Raw genomic sequence first — 17,189 nt, 5'->3', positions numbered from 1 at the left:
TATTCCTAGAAAAATACAAACTGCCAAAACTCAATCAGGAAGAATCTAAAAATCTCAATAGACCAGTGACTTGGGAAGAAATTGAAACAGTCATCAAAAAGCTTCCAGCAAACAAAAGCCCAGGGCCAGATGGCTTCACAGGAGAGTTTTACCAAACATTCAAGGAAGAACTAAAACCTATCCTCCTCAGACTATTCCAAAAAATCCAAGAGGAAGGAACACTTTCAAACTCCTTCTATGAAGCCAGCATCACCCTAATACCAAAACCAGATAAAGACAACTCAATGAAAGAGAATTACAGGCCAATATCCCTCATGAACATACATGCCAAAATCCTCAACAAAATTCTAGCAAATCGACTCCAGAAGAACATCACAAAGATCATACACCACGACCAAGTAGGATTTATTCCAGGAATGCAAGGATGGTACAATATCCGCAAATCAATAAACGTGATACATCACATAAACAAATTGAAAGATAAAAATCATATAGTCATATCAATTGATGCAGGAAAAGCATTTGATAAAATCCAACACCCTTTTCTGATAAAAACTCTTAACAAGGTGGGTGTACAAGGATCATACCTCAACATAATAAAAGCTATATATGATAAACCCACAGCCAACATTATACTCAATGGGCAAAAACTAAAACCATTCCCTCTAAGAACAGGAACAAGACAGGGATGCCCACTCTCGCCACTCCTGTTTGACATAGTACTGGAAGTACTAGCCATTGCAATTAGACAAGAGGAGGAAATAAAAGGCATCCAAATTGGAAAAGAAGAAGTAAAGTTATCCTTATTTGCAGATGACATGATATTGTACATAAAAAACCCAAAATACTCCATTAAGAAACTAATTGACTTAATAAATGAATTTGGCAATGTAGCAGGATACAAAATTAATGCCAAGAAATCCATGGCATTTCTATACACTAGGGGTGTCGAACTCAATCAGAGAAGGGGCCAAAATCTAAAATCCAGCCTAAATTGCGGGCCGAATGGTTTACTGAACAGTCATAAACTGTCATTGTGATGGAAACGCAGCGGAGTGCAGTGATGACAGCGCGGTGCGGGCCACATTGCAAGGCCTGGCGGGACAGATTTGGCCCGCGGGCCTTGTGTTTGACACATGTGCTATACACCAACAGTGAAACCGCAGAAACAGAGACTAAAAAAGCAATTCCATTTACCATTGCACCAAAAAAATTAAGATACCTAGTAATAAATTTAACTAAGGAAGTAAAGGACCTATTTGCGGAACACTACACGACACTGAAAAAAGAGATAGAGGAAGATGTAAGGAGATGGATGAACATACCATGTTCATGGATTGGTAGAATCAACATCATCAAAATGTCCATACTTCCTAAAGCAATCTATAGGTTCAATGCACTCCCCATTAAAATACCAACGACATATTTCACCGACCTAGAAAGAACTCTCCAAAAGTTCATTTGGAACAATAAAAGACCCCAAATAGCCACAACAATCCTGAGAAAGAAGGGTAAGGTAGGAGGGATCTCAATTCCAGACTTCAAACTATATTACAAAGCCACTGTTCTCAAAACAGCCAGGTACTGGCACAAGAACAGACATATAGATCAATGGAATCGAATCGAGAACCCAGATATCAACCCAAATCACTATGCTCAATTAATATTTGACAAAGGAGGCACGAATATACAATGGAGTCAAGACAGTTTCTTCAATAAATGGTGTTGGGAAAATTGGACAGACACATGCAAAAGAATGAAACTAGATCACCAACTTACACCATTCACAAAAATAAACTCAAAATGGATACAGGACTTAAACATCAGACGGGAAACTATAAAAATACTAGAAGCATCCACAGGCAGCAAAATCTCAGACGTATGCCAAAAGAACTTCTTCACTGATACTACCCCTAGGGCAATGGAAGCTAAAGAGAAAATAAACAAATGAGACTACATCAAAATAAAAAGCTTTTTTAGAGCAAAAGAAACCATCAACAAAACAATAAGAAAGCCCACAGTGTGGGAGAATATATTTGCAAATGATACCACTGATAAAGGTTTAATCTCCAACATCTACAAACAGCTTATACAACTAAATAAAAGGAAGATAAATAATCCAATTAAAAAATGGGCAATGGACCTAAATAGAACATTTTCAAAAGAAAACAGAAGGAAGGCCAAAAGGCACATGAAAACATGCTCAAAGTCACTAATTGTCCGAGAGATGCAAATCCAAACAACAATGCGGTACCATCTCACACCTGTCAGAATGGCCAACATCAACAAATCAACAAACGACAAGTGTTGGCGAGGTTGCGGAGAAAAAGGAACCCTCGTGCACTGCTGGTGGGAATGCAGACTGGTGCAACCACTGTGGAGAACAGTTTGGAGTTTCCTCAAAAAACTGAAAATGGAACTCCCATTTGACCCAGTAATCCCACTTCTAGGAATATATCCCAAGAAACTAGAAACACCAATCAGAAAGGATATATGCACCCCTATGTTCATAGCAGCACAATCTACAATAGCCAGAATTTGGAAACAGCCTAAGTGTCCGTCAGCAGATGATTGGATCCAAAAACTATGGTACATCTACACAATGGAATACTATGCTGCTATAAAAAAGAAGGAATTCTCATCATTTGCAGCAACCTGGATGGAATTGGAGAACATCATGCTGCGTGAAATAAGCCAATCAATGAAAGAGATACACCACATGACCTCACTCATTTGTGGATAATAAAGAGCATTATAAACTGATGAACCAAAAGATAGATATAGAGACAGTATATCAACAAGTAGACTGTCAAATTACAGCAGGGAGGGGAGGAAGATCTGTGGGAGATAATAGATCAACTGAAGGACTTTTATACATGCATATAAGTACAACCAATGGACACAAAACTCTGGGGAGGGAGGGGATGTGTGGGAGGGAGGGAGTGGGGCAAAAAGAAAGCAATAAAATATATTAAAGAAATAAATAAATAAAATAAATAAATGAAAAAAAAAAGTATTAAGCATTTAACAAAATCCAGCACCCTTTTTTTAAAAATATATTTTATTGACTTTTTTTTACAGAGAGAAAGGGAGAGGGATAGAAAGTTAGAAACATAGACGAGAGAGGAACATCGATCAGCTGCCTCCTACACACCCCCCACTGGGGATGTGCCTGCAACCAAGGTACATGCCCTTGACCGGAATTGAACCCAGGACCCTTGAGTCCACATGCCGACACTCTATACATTGAGCCAAACTGGTTTTGGCAAGCATCCTTTTTTAATAAAAATTCTCAGCAACGTAGGAATAGAGGGATCATACCTCAACATAATAAAGATCATATATGTCAAACTTACAGCCAACATCATACTCAATGGTCAAAACTAAAACCATTTCCGCTAAGAATAGAAACAAAATAGTGGTGTCCGTTTTCACCACTTTTATTCAACAAACTGAAAGTCTTAGCCACGGTGATCAGACAAGAAGAAAACATAAAAAGCATCTAAATTGGAAAGGATGAAGTAAAACTCTCATTATTTGAAGATGAAATAATATTGTGCATAGAAAACTTAAAGACTCCACCAAAAAACTACTAGATTTAATTAACCAATTTGGCAATATAGCAGAATATAAAATTAATACCTAGAAATCTATCACATTTTTATACACCAATAATGAATTCTCAGAAAGAGAAACTAAAAAAATAATCCCAGTAACTACTGCAACAAAAACATTAAGATACTTAGGAATAAATTTAACCAAGGAGATAAAAGACTTGTACTCAGAAAACTACAGGATATTGAAAAAAGAGACAGAGGAAGATATAAACAAGTAGAGGAATATGCCGTGTTCATGAATTAGTAGAATTAACATCATTAAAATGTCCATACCATCCAAAGCAATCTACAGTTTCAATGTAATCCCTATTAACATACCAATAGCATATTTCACAGATCTAGAACAAATACTCCAAAATTTATATGGAACTAAAAAATACCATGAACAGTTGCAGCAATCTTCAGAAATAAGGACAAAGTTGGAAGGATCACAATATAAATATCAAGCTATACTACAAAGCCACTGTAACCAAAACAGCCTGGTACTGGCACAAGAACAGGCATATAGATCAATGTAACAGAAAAGAAACCCCAGAAACTAACCCAATCTATTCTTAGCAGCATAATTTACAATAGCCAAGATCTGGAAACAGCCCAGATGCTTATCAGTAGATAAGTAGATTAAAAAAAAAAAAAAAAACCTGTGGTACAGTTACACAATATATACTAAGTGGTTGTAAAGAAGAAGGAACTATTACCCTTTGAGGCAACATGGAGACCTGGAGAGTATTATGCTAAGTGAAATAAGCCAGTCAGAGGAAGACAAGTATTGCATGATCAAACTCACATGTGGAATTTAATAAACAAAACAAATTGATGATCAAAATAGGTCCAGAGACATAGCAGCATGGAACAAATAGATAAATCTCAGAGAAGGCAGAGTGGGTAGGTGGGGGGGAAGAGTTTAACCAAAGTACTTGTATGCATATATGTATAACTCATGGACACAGACAATAGGGTAGTGAAGGCCTGGGGTAGGAGGGGGGGACAGGCTAGAACGGGTCAATGGGGAAATAAAGGGCACATATGTAATACTCCAACAATAAAGATTTTTTTAATGGACAATCAAATAGCATATCACATAACATAAACAGTATTAGATGCATGCATATAAATCAGCAAATATATCTCGAATCCATTGAGCTTCCCCATTTTGATTTGGAGAAACTACATTCCTAAATACTTGGGTAAGTTGCTTTAAGGCTCACTAATTTGTATGGTTATAAAACATGAATGGCACAATTTCTATGTTCACCAAAGTCAAACCCTAGATTTTAAAATTGTAAATCATTTTTGAGAACTTGTCAAAATAGCAAAGAGATGTGGGCAACTGTAAGTCTTGTTTTATTTTGTCATTATTTCTTTTCTTTTTTCTTTTTCTTTTTTAAATAGCTTGAGAGAAGAAGCAGTATTGCTTTTAGCTTTATTGCAGGAATTGTTTTTTGGAGTTCCAACATGTGACTGCTTAAAGGCACTCAAGTAAAAACAGAGTATGTTGCCCATTTTCATAAAGCTCAGAGCCATTTCTCTGATCACTCACTGTGCATGGCCCACCCAACCCTCTACTGCAGTTCTTACTGGTTCTTCAGGTTCATGGGCACATAATTAGCTTTCTCTGATTTTTTCCTCCAAAAGAAGAGATTTACTCCCTTCTCCTCATGTGTTCTCTTAGCTCACCCAGTTATATGGCCTTATAGCAATAAGGACAGCAGTAACAACACACCTCCACGCACTAATTTCATGCACCGGGCTTCAAGTTATAATCTAACATCATAAATAACATAATGTTGAGTTGTTGGCATGTGTTTAACCTTAATAAGGTTCAAACTACGGTATCTGTTTAGAAAAGACTGGGGGAAATTTCATAACTCTAGCTATAGAGAAGAGTTTTCAAGGCCATGACTTATTTTTCTCCACACTCTTTCATACCCCACCCCACACTTTAAGAGTACAGATAGTATGAGTTACTTTACAGATCACAAAAAAACTTGCCAAGTGACCTCAGGGGCACTACAGACCTGGGAAATACTCCTTCCTTGTGGTTTGCCTTTCTTTTCACATATCTATTCTCATCTTCTCTTCCTCAGTTGGTCATAGTCATTACAATTTCCACCAAGTAACCAATTTAATTCTCTCTTTGGACTTTAAATCCACTGTACCATCCTTTTGAGTACTACTTATCATAGCCTCCAGAATCAGGCCAACTCTAGAGATTATCCAAGGTTAAACCATTGTGTCACCAGATGAGTTTAAGATTTTTCACTCTGGTCAAGCACTATCCATGTAAGCAAAACAAATATGTCTTCCACTATAATTCTGGGCTTCAGACTTAACCTAATAAATTTAATGTTAAGATATTTGTTGTTAGGGACCTCTTCAACTAATTCATTTAAGAGAATAATGAACTAATCATCTGAGAGATGCAAATAAACAACAGTAAGGTATCATCTCACACCTATCAGAATGGTTACCATCAACAAATCAACAAACGACAAGTGCTGGCAAAGACACAGAGAAAAAGGAACCCTCATGCACTGCTGGTGGGAATGCAGACTGGTGCAGCCACTGGGGAGAACAGTATGGGATTTCCTCAAAAAGTTAAAAATGGAATTCTCATTCGACCCAGTAATTCCACTTCTAGGAATATATCCCAAGAAACCAGAAACACCAATCAGAAAGGACATATGTACCCCTATGTTAATAGCAGCATAATTAACAATTGCTAAGAGTTGGAAACAGCCTAAGTGCCCATCAGCAAATGAGTGAATTAAAAAATGGTTAAACATCTACACAATGGAATACTACACTGCTATAAAAATAGAAAGAACTCTTAGCATTTGAAACAGCATGGATGGACATGGAGAGCATTATACTAAGTGAAATAAGCCAGAGAAAGATAAATATCATATTGTCTCACTCATATGTGGAATATCATGAACAACATAAACAGATGAACTAAAATAGATCCAGAGACACAGAAGCATCGAACAGACCATCCAACCTCAGGGTGAAGTCAGGGGGGACTGGGCAGAGATCAACCAAAGGACTTGTATGCATGCATATAAGCATAACACATGGACTAAGTCAGTAGGGGGGTGAGGCATGTGCTGGGGGTGGGAATGAGCAGGGAGAGGTCAATGGAGGAAAAGGACTAATATGTAACTCTTTAAACAATAAATGTTTTTTTAAAAAGGGAATAATGGAAGAAACAAAGAAAGGTATAAAAACATATGCTTTTGAATAAGGCCCAAATATCATATCCTTTATGAGGCCTTCCCCATCAACTAGAATTTCTTTCATATTAGTTTGTATGAACATGTCCTATCACTTTGACCAAGTGATCCCACTTCTAGGAATATATCCAAAGAAACCAGAAACTACACTCAGAAAGAATATACTCATAGCAGCATAATTTACAATAGCCAAGGTCTGGAAACAACTCAGAAGCCTATCAGCAGATAAGTTAATAAAAAAAGCTGTGGTAAGGTTTTACAATATATACTCTCCTATATAACTCTTTCAGTTCAGTAGCCACTCCATATTTATTTACCATTGTAACCTATATTTTGTGTAACACAGTACTAGATAAGTCTCTTCAATGATTATTTGTGTGCTGTATTTTTTGTATGTATATCAATATATATATGAAACTAAGTTCAGCACTGAGAATATATATCTACACTAATAAAAGAGAAATATGCAAATTGACCGCCCCCTCCGCTACACCCACCAGCCAATCAGAGGGAGTATGCAAGTTAACACAACAAAGATGGAGGTTAATTTGCATACACAGGCGTGGAGTGAAGGTTGAAGGCTGCACAGAAGGAAGCCAAGCACTGCAGAAGGGAGCGAAGCCGCAAAGAAGCAAGCGGGGTGGCAGAGATGGGAGGGAAGCAGGTGGAAGCAGATGGGAGGAGGGGGCAGAGAACCCCTATTTCTCTGGCCGCAGGAAACCCTATTTTTGAGGGAATCTTCCTGTAATGGGCCTCTAGTTTATATATAATGAACTAGGTAGGAACTTTCTGAAAACAGTCAGTTACTTTTGATAACAAAAGTACTAATGTCAGTTGTACTCAATACCGCAAAGCACCTAATACAGGCATTTATTGTGCACCATAAATTGTCTATTAAAAGTCTGAATCTATTATTCCCATAATGCAAAATCATGTGTAGAGCTGATGATACAATTTTGTTAAAATAAAGATTCATATCCTAAACTGTAGTTGTAAAATAGCATTCTATGATAAGAGCATTTTTAGACTATAACACATTTACTCACCCACTGATGGTCACATCAGTAACAAAATCCTTACTTGTTTTTTCACTTGTCTTACTTTTGATTCCAAATGTCATTTTTAATGTCTGATTTTTACTTTCTTATTCTTTGTGTGTGTTGTCTCAGCATTTTTAATGATCAAGGATTAAATTTTAAATAATAATATCAATAATGCTATCTTAAGTTTTGAAAGAAATAGAGGGGCATTTAAACCCTGTTGATAGCCAGTTAGTTGTTAAATAAGCTAGCTTTATTTTGCACTTCCCTCAAACATATCTAAATATAACTTTAAAAATTTGTTGGGAATTTAGTATACAAGTGAGCTAATGAAGGTATGATTTTAGGTAGAAAATTGTTGGAAACATATCTGCAAGGAGAGATTTCTAAATTCTAGCCTATAATGAAAAGTCAGTCACTCTTTTTTCCTTAAAAAAATAAGTTGTCAACATGCTAACATTCTATATCTTTGGAGTTTTAATTTGGAGAAGTATTAACATCAGAAAGACTGAACCATTAACCTTTACATTTTTTTTACTTATATAGTAACACCCAGAAAAGGCTTCCTTTTAAATATTGATGAAGTTATCTCCAGACCTTATCCATTATATCATACTCTACTTGACCATGATGAAAGACTGAATCCTTTTGTCAGATGTTATTTTAACTAGTGACCTAAAGCTACTCTGCCAAATGATTCAAAATTGTTTATACAGTCTTAAATAACATGACTAACAGTACTTCCTCATAAAAACTTGATTACATTTAGATTTTCAATTTACATTCTATGTTTCCCTATGTCAACATCACTGTAAATCACATCAATGCAATCCATACAAATACAAGTCTCGATTCTCTTATCTGTCCTTAAAAGCCCCATTCAGCAGTTTGTGCTATAGCACCATGCTGCAGCATTCCTGCACTTGAACTTGGGAACAGGCTTTCCAGGACTGCAGGCAGAGCCCTTACCGCATTCCTTCTGAACCTCATCTTGCCTCTCGGGGGAGTTGCTTCTGCCATCTCGTCTATACACAACAACACTCTTCTTTTCCAATTGTCAATGAAGCATTGATGAAATATGAGCTGCTTCTTGGGTAGTATTGAAAAGCGGCAGCCAAAAATCTCTATCAAACAAAGCTACCGTTAGCTGTAGCTGCTTCCATTACTACCGTGGCAGCACTATAAGAAAACCACTATCCCTGATTAGTCAGCTGACAAATCCTTCCCTGCTGCTCATTGTAATTCAGAATTGACACATCCCCAATTACTTAGCCTGATTGAACCTCATGGATTAGTTTATGCTGGACTTCTCAAGATGGTCAGGCAATTCCTGAGAGTGGAGGAAGAAGAAAAAAAGACTCTCCTCCTAAGGGCTTGATGGGACTGGCTTTCTCCTCTGCTCAGTTTGATTTTTAAGGTGGAATGCTAAGAATCTTTGTGAAGGTAGTATTAAATGATAGCTTGATCTTGTCTTATGTTGGTCTGTGACTTAAAATTCAATTATGGGTGTTTTTTTTAATTAAGTCTGTTATATGTTTAAACCTTATGGAAGTTTATAGGTTTTAATTTTTTTCCTGATAATAACCTAGAAAGAACATAACATGCAAATGATTTAAGATGGATATGATTATCACCCAAATTAACATTTCCCCAAAAGGTGTAACTAAAAAAAATCTTGTCTCCTATCATGAATTCTGAAGTATAACCTAATTGCATAGTGTATTTTAAAATCTATATATTAAGACCTTCAAATTGAATCATAAAATTATTTTATAGACAGTCATTTAAAATAATATACCAGGGGAGAAACAAAGATAGCAGCATAGATAAATACCTAAACTGCTGCCTTGCATAACAATTTCAACTACAACTTAAAGACAAAATGTCTATTACCCAGGACCACAGGAAAGCTGGCTGAGTAGAAGTTCTACAATTAGGAGAGAGAAAAGAGCATTGAGACATGCACAGCACTGAAAACCTGAGGTATGGAGGCAGAGGCATGCGAAATTAGGCTGGTGACACACAATTGGATGTGCTGCTTTTTTTCAACCCCAAGGGAGACACGCTCCCGATTACTCTGAAATCCAGTTTCTGGGGAGACCCTGAGGACCCAAACACCTACAGGGAGAAGCTGGATTGTCAGCCATCAGGTCAGAAATTAAAGGTGACTTTCTTGTAGAGGTGCCCACAGCAATCATTGTTTACTGAATTGGGACGTGGACATGGGGACTTGGAAACTCTGAGACCCAGAGAAGGCTGACTGGCAATCATCGCTGTTTGCCACACCCTAGCCTAGTGACTCCCTGAGATGCTGCCCTGCACAATCTACAAACCCACTCAAGCTCCATGCAATGGCATTTGAATATAAATGGCCTGCCCTATCACAACTTAACCAAACAAACTACAGCTCTGGTCAGACAGTTCCAAAACCTCCAAACCCCAAGCAAACAGAAGAAAACTGAAGTTCTCCCTGTAGCACCTGCTGAGTGGCCTCAGACAGTAGCTGTCCTGCACCCCAATGGAAATCTAGAAGCTAGTATATCTAGTGGTCTGTGTGAGACAACACCAGATTTCAACTACTGTCATAAGGGACACATTCAAGAGGCAGACTCAGTGAGCACCAAAGCCCCACTGAAACAAATCCTGCCCCATAAGCTTGTATCCAGCACAGCAATTCTTCCATTATAGACACAGCAGGTCCTCACAGCCAATTGGCCTGGAGGTCGATTCCTCCCACTGACACCAACAACAATCAAAACTTAACTACAACAAGGCTGTACACACAGTCCATAAAGAGATGTCCCAAGAGTGTCCACCTCAGGTAACTAGGAGGCTGATCCATTGAGCCATATACCGTATTTTCCGGCGTATAAGACAACATTTGAAACTAAAGAAAGCCTGCTCAGATTGGCCAGAGTCAGAGAGGCGGTCTATTAAAAAAAGAACTGGTGTTGCCTCAGAAGTGGGGGGTAGTCTTATACAGCGAACATAGGCCTAAACCTATGTTTTAACTGTAAATTTAGGGGGGTCGACTTATACGCCAGAAAATACGGTAGGACACATAGCACACAAAGCCACCCTACCAACTCAGGGAAGCAGTAAAAATGAGGAGACAAGGAAACAGATCACAAATGAAAGAAACGGAGGAAAACAAACAACTGGATATAGAGTTCAAAGCCATGGTTATAAGGTTTTTCAAGAATTTTCTAGAAAAGGCTGATAAATTCAATGAGACTCTCAAGGATATGAAAAAGGAAAACTAGAAATTAAACATACACTGACTGAAATAAAAAAAATTTTATACAGAAACCCAACAGCTGGCTAGAGGAACACTAGAATCAAGTCAAAGATTTGAAATACAAAGAAGCAAAAAACACGCAACTGGGAAAGGAAAAAGAATCCAAAAAGTTGAAGAGAGTGTAAGAAGCCTCTGGGACAACTTCAAGCATACCAATATCAGAATTATGGGGGTGCCATAAGAAGAGAGAGAGAGCAAGATACTGAAAACCTATTTGAAGAAATAAGGACAGAAAATTCCCCCACCTGGTAAAATAGACTTACAAGTCCAGGAGTGCACAGAGCCCCAAACAAAAGGAATCCAAAGAGGACCACACCAAGACACATCATAATTAAAATACCAAGGGCAAAAGACAAAGAGAGAATATTAAAAGCAGCAAGAGAAAAACAGTGAGTTACCTACAATGGAGCACCCATATGGCTGTCAGCTGATTTTTAAACAGAAACTATGCAAGCCAGATGGGAGTGGCAATAAATTCAAAGTGATGAATAGCAAGAACCTACAACCAAGAGTACTCAGAAAAGCTATCATTTAGAATTGAAATTCAGATAAAGACCTTCACAGACAAGAAAAAGCTCAAGGAGTTCATTACCACCAAACCAGTATAATATGAAATACTGAAAGGTATTCTTTAAGAAGAGGAGGAAGAAAAAAGTAAAAATAAAAATTATGAACAACAAATATATATCTATCAACAAGTAAATCTAAAAATCAAGTGAATTAAAAATCTGAGGAACAGAATAAACTGGTGAATATAATAGAATCAGGTGCATAGAATGTGAGGGCATTGATAATTCTCAGGGGGAAAGTGTATGGGGGGTATGGGAAGAGACTGGACAATAATCATAAACCTATAGATGAAGACAGTGGGGGGGGCAAGTAAGGGCAGAGGGTGGAGTGGGAACCAGGTTGAGGAGAGCTGATGGAGGGAAAAGGGAGAAACAATTGTAATAATCTGAACAATAAAAAATGTATTAAATTTTTAAAAATAAATAAATAAAATAAAACCTAAAAATAAATAAAAAAATAATATAACAAAGACAGTTAGACTTACCTATACAATGGCAATTTTCACCAGAATCCTTTATGAATGCCAACTTTTGCTCTTGAAATTAGTTTGTATTCAGCTTTTACCTTTATTACAAACAGTGCCAAATGGCTACTAATGGTTGAGATACAATTAATTTGCTCTTGATTATAGGTATAGAAACTACCACAAGCAGAAATGTTTAAAATGTTAAAAAGAAACACATAAAATAATATATAGCTAGTTACACACTACCATGTCCTATACCCCCACTTCATGCCAGTGCCATCAATTTGGCAGTTATGAGAATAAAGGTACCCTGATTGCCCAGCTCTTTGCTGAACATGGTTCATTCCCCCCCCAGTTAGACAGCATTCCTAGAAAAACAGAAAGGGGAGTATTACCTCCCCAAAGCAAGTCAGTATTCCTCTGTTAACCCCAAATCAATAGGATCACAACTGAATCTTATATTTCTCTTTTAGGAAAAACAAGATTCTATTACAAGAAACCAATTTGATTAATACAAAATAGCTTTTACTTTATTTAGCCCCATTGATGGGTCTCAACAGTATATGGAGGTTAGATTTACTCTCTCCAAAGGAATTTTACCTTTTTTTAAAAAAATACCGAATTTATTTGTCTATCCACAATTCATTTGAAAATTGATAGAAAGCAGGAGATGGAAAATGCACCAACTGAAATTCATGAAAATTCAACTTAACCCTGCCTCTTTTTGTTACTTAGCTATTTATCACATAACTGTCCAAAGTGTATACTTCCATGTAATTCCCTGTCTGCAAGACAATTAGGACATCTGCCTGGAGTACTTAATCAGGAAATAAAGAGAATCAACATTACTATAAAAATGTGACTACTGCTTTAACTGGTTTGGCTCAGTGGATAGAATGTCAGCCTGCAAACTGAAGGGTCCCAGGTTCGATTCCGGTCAAGGGCATGTATCTTGGTTGCAGGCACATCCCCAGTAGGTCATGTGCAGGAGGCAGCTGATCAATGTTTCTCTCACATTGGTGTTTCTAACTCTCCATCCCTCTCACTTCCTCTCTGTAAAAATCAATATATATATATATATATATATATATATATATATATATATATATATATATATATTTTTTTTTTTTTTTCCCCAATGTGACTACTTTTGAAAATGCAAAAAGATATTATACAAATTCAAGGATTTGTAATTTTATTTGAGTAACTTGTGTGAATCAACTCTTCTCTCCATGGCTTATGATTAAGCACCTCTGTTAAAGAAATTTTTTTTTTAAGTTGATGACTTACCTAAGATGAGTAGTAATTTATACTGGGTATGAAAAGAATAATAATATCATTCATTTCACCATTGAGTTCAGTATACAGCTGACCTTTAAACAATGCAAGATTAGTATCCCAAGCACCCACATAGTCTAAAATATATATTCTAATAAAAGGGTAATATGCTAATTAGACCAAAAATCTTCCAGACATTCTCCAGACAAAGCCACATTGGCAGGGGCCTAGGCAGAAGTGATTAAGGGCAATCAGGTTGGCAGAGGCGAGCAATTTGGGGGCAATGAGGCTTGCAGGAGAGAAGTTGGGGAGTGATCAGGCCAGCAGGGGACAGTTAGGGGCATCAGACCAGCAGGCAGAGATGGTTAAGGGCAATCAGGCAGGCAGGCAGGCAGGCGAGTGATTAGGAGCCAGCAGTCCAAGATTTCGAAAGGGATGTCCAACTGCTGGGATCAGGCCTAAACCAGCAGTCAGACATCTCCCAATGGGTTCTGGATTGGAGAGAGTGCAGGCCAGGCTAAGGGACATACCTCCCCATGCACAAATTTCATGCACCAAGCCTCTAGTGTATATATATATATATATATATATATATATATATATATATATATATAACTTTTGACTGCCCAAAACTTAACTACTAATAGCCTAATGTTGACTGGAAGTCTTACCCATAATATAGACAGTAGATTAACACATATTTTGCATATTATATGTTATATATTATATTCTTAAAATGTTATATACTATATTCTTAAAATAAAGTAAGCTAAAGAAATTAAAAATTTATTAAGAGAAAGGAAGAGAAAGTATATTTATTGTAGTGATTGAAAAAAATACATAAGTGAACCCATATAGTTCAAAGCCGTGTGCTGTTCAAGTATCAACTGGATTTTTTATACTTGTTAGAAACTTAGTACAGTAAAAAGAACCCAGGCTCAGAAGCCTAACAACCTCGATTTTTGTCTTACATTGACAAATCAACTTTCTCTGCTGGGTGTGGCCTCCTGTGTCAGTTAGGAGACAAATAAGAATTTCAGATGGTTGATAATGTTAGACTCCCAAAGGAAAAATAGATTGATTCCCAGCTACTCTGGTCTGATTGAAAGTTGATGACATGGTACTTCCACAGACAGCCCTACTGTTGCCAGCTCAAAAGGAGTCTATGGCTTCTTCATCTCCCTCCTCTTTTATGAAAGAGAAGTTTCAAAAAATGCCACTATATCCAGGTGAGCATAAAAATGAAAAAGATCCTCTTCCCCGAGAGGCAGGATTGCGTCTTTCATGTTTCCTTTAGGGAAACTTTTTTATCTGGATCTTAAAAAGCTGGGGACTGGATTCCAAAAAGTGATATATGTCATTTTATATGTGACTCACTTCCTAACTCTATCCCAGGTATGGGGTATGGAGGGAACCTGGAAAGATACACTTGTTAAAAAGTGCTTATTTTTGGATGGTTGGATTATTAACTACTGTTTTAAACTTTCTTCTTTATACTTTTCCATATTACAATGAGTATACAACACAGCTATTTCCAGTTTTAAAAGTTCCCATAAAAACTTGCTCTGAAAGTCTTAAGGAACCGTTAGTCTCTTCCACACACAACTGGAACCATTAACTACTCATTCTTTCCCATTAGATTTTATTTTGGGTGGAGTTGTTTAGCTCAATCTCCTGTATCAACTCTTCTTCCTATTTTCCCACCTCACCATCAAATCTATTTTATTGTCTCCATCAGTAATTTTTCATCTCCATCAGTATCAAAATATTCTATATCCCCTCAAACAGAACATATAATATAAAACAAAAAGAAGTTACCTACTAAAAATGCATTTGTACTTACAGAGATTTTCTGGAGAGAGATTTTGATAGAAGGCCATGTATCCAATCTTCGATCAAGAATAATGGTAAACCGGGAATCAGATCCATTTTTCCTGCAAAATAAGAGAAAATAATATGTACTTATTAGTAATAATCCAAATTTGCTAGATACATCCTTACTTCTGATTATTTCATTTAATTTGATGTCTTAACTAAAGACAGTTTTAGATTTGGAAGCTATCACAAAAAACTACCTTGGAAAACTAATTTATTCCATGACTCACTATTTAAAATATATTTTTCAGCATTAATGTCAATGTTTAAAATAGGCAACTGAGTGTAATGCAGTTAGATTACTAAAATGGATTTGGAATACTGCAATCATGGGTATGGGTAAACCTTATGGACAGCTGTCTTTCATGACTTCAAATTTAACTTTCCATGGTAATCCACCATAAGCCAACAATCATTCAATTATCCATTCATTCAGAAAAATACTATTAAATATGTTTTAATCTTTTGTCTACCATTTTAGGGAATGCAATTTAGTGGATAACAAAACATTTTTTATTGTTAAATGATCTTTAATTGAAATATTTTCCTTTGTAGTTCTTAACTAGTAGGGCATTCCAATGCATCACTGTTGATGTCATCTATGACATCATGAGGGTGGCAGCCATCTACATTGCAACCCACAAACTGGGCAGTCCCCAGGATCTCCATAATGGTTACAGAGTTATATAGTTAAACATGAGTGCCACATCTGTCAGACAATGTTAATAATCTCATCAAAAATGATATTATCACTGTGCTTAATGCAGTTTTTTTCCCTTCTTTCTGCCTCTTAGCAGTTCTTTGAGGGCTTTGACGATCAGGGCAGAGGCAGAAGTTACTACCTCAATATGGTCCTATTTGTTCTGCATGGTCAGTTTCAATGTAATCCCCAGACTCTTCCAATCAACAATTACTCTAACCATGTAAATACCAACATTTTTTGGAGCCAGACAAGGGGGTTGATCTTGGGGACCAGGGAAGATGTGGCACCAACTTCCTCACTGTAGCAGCTAAGGTATATGACTTTGATTTCATTGAGGTTGAACTTTGGCAGCATGGTGGAACAGCAGGTATTGGAAGAACCAGAATAGACACGACCAAAGAAAGTTACACCTAAGCCTCCTCCAAGACAAAAGCTTTTCAAAAGCTAGAATTTATATTTGCCCTAATATTACCATTTTCAAGCTTCAAGGGGTGTTCTGTAAATTTAGTTTTTTAGAATTTGGTATTTGTCCAGGAGACTCTTCACAATTTTACCATCCTAGATTTGTGCCCTCTTAGTCTTCAGGGTAAGCAACTATAAAATGTTTCTTTTAACAAATTTATCTTGAACCTAAATAAGATCTTTAAGGGAGCTTTTGAAAGATTCTCTTAAGTGTTCAAGTCTTAAATGTTCTCCAATATCAGTAAGTTCCTCCTAATATATTATAACTAGAGGCCTGGTGCATGAAATTTGTGCACTGGAGGGAGGGGTTATCCCTCAGCCTGCACCCTCTCCAAATGCTCACCTGCCTGCCTGCCTGATTACCCCTAATCACTTCTGCCTGCCAGCCTGATCTCCCTTTAACCACTCCCCTGCTGGTCTGATCACCTTCAACTGACTTTGCCTGCTGGCCAAATTGCCCCCAACTTCCCTCCCCTGCTGGCCTGATACCCCCAACTGCCCTTCCCTGCCAGCACAGTCACTCCGAACTACCCCGCCAGCCTGGTAGCCCCCAACTGCCCTCCTCTGCAGGTCTGGCCCCTCCAACAACCCTCCCTTGCCTGCCCCATTGCCCCTAATTGCCCTCCCCTGTAGGCCTGGTCCCCCCC

At 37.3% G+C, this 17,189-nt stretch overlaps 1 protein-coding gene across 1 annotated transcript in view; it reads right to left on the bottom strand.

The window, feature by feature from the left end:
* The window catches only part of MCF2 (MCF.2 cell line derived transforming sequence), a 73,765-nt gene extending 64,541 nt beyond the window's left edge, over positions 1-9,224 (bottom strand). Inside the window, 1 exon segment of the mRNA XM_045583477.1 lies at positions 8,860-9,224. Within this exon segment, the coding sequence (XP_045439433.1) occupies positions 8,860-8,910 (51 nt within the window). The 5' untranslated portion in view covers positions 8,911-9,224.
* Positions 9,225-17,189: the final 7,965 nt, after the last annotated feature.

This window comes from Pipistrellus kuhlii, unplaced genomic scaffold (assembly GCF_014108245.1).
Source record: "Pipistrellus kuhlii isolate mPipKuh1 unplaced genomic scaffold, mPipKuh1.p scaffold_m20_p_19, whole genome shotgun sequence".
NCBI lineage: Eukaryota > Metazoa > Chordata > Mammalia > Chiroptera > Vespertilionidae > Pipistrellus > Pipistrellus kuhlii.
This window is presented reverse-complemented; position numbering and strand designations above follow the sequence as displayed.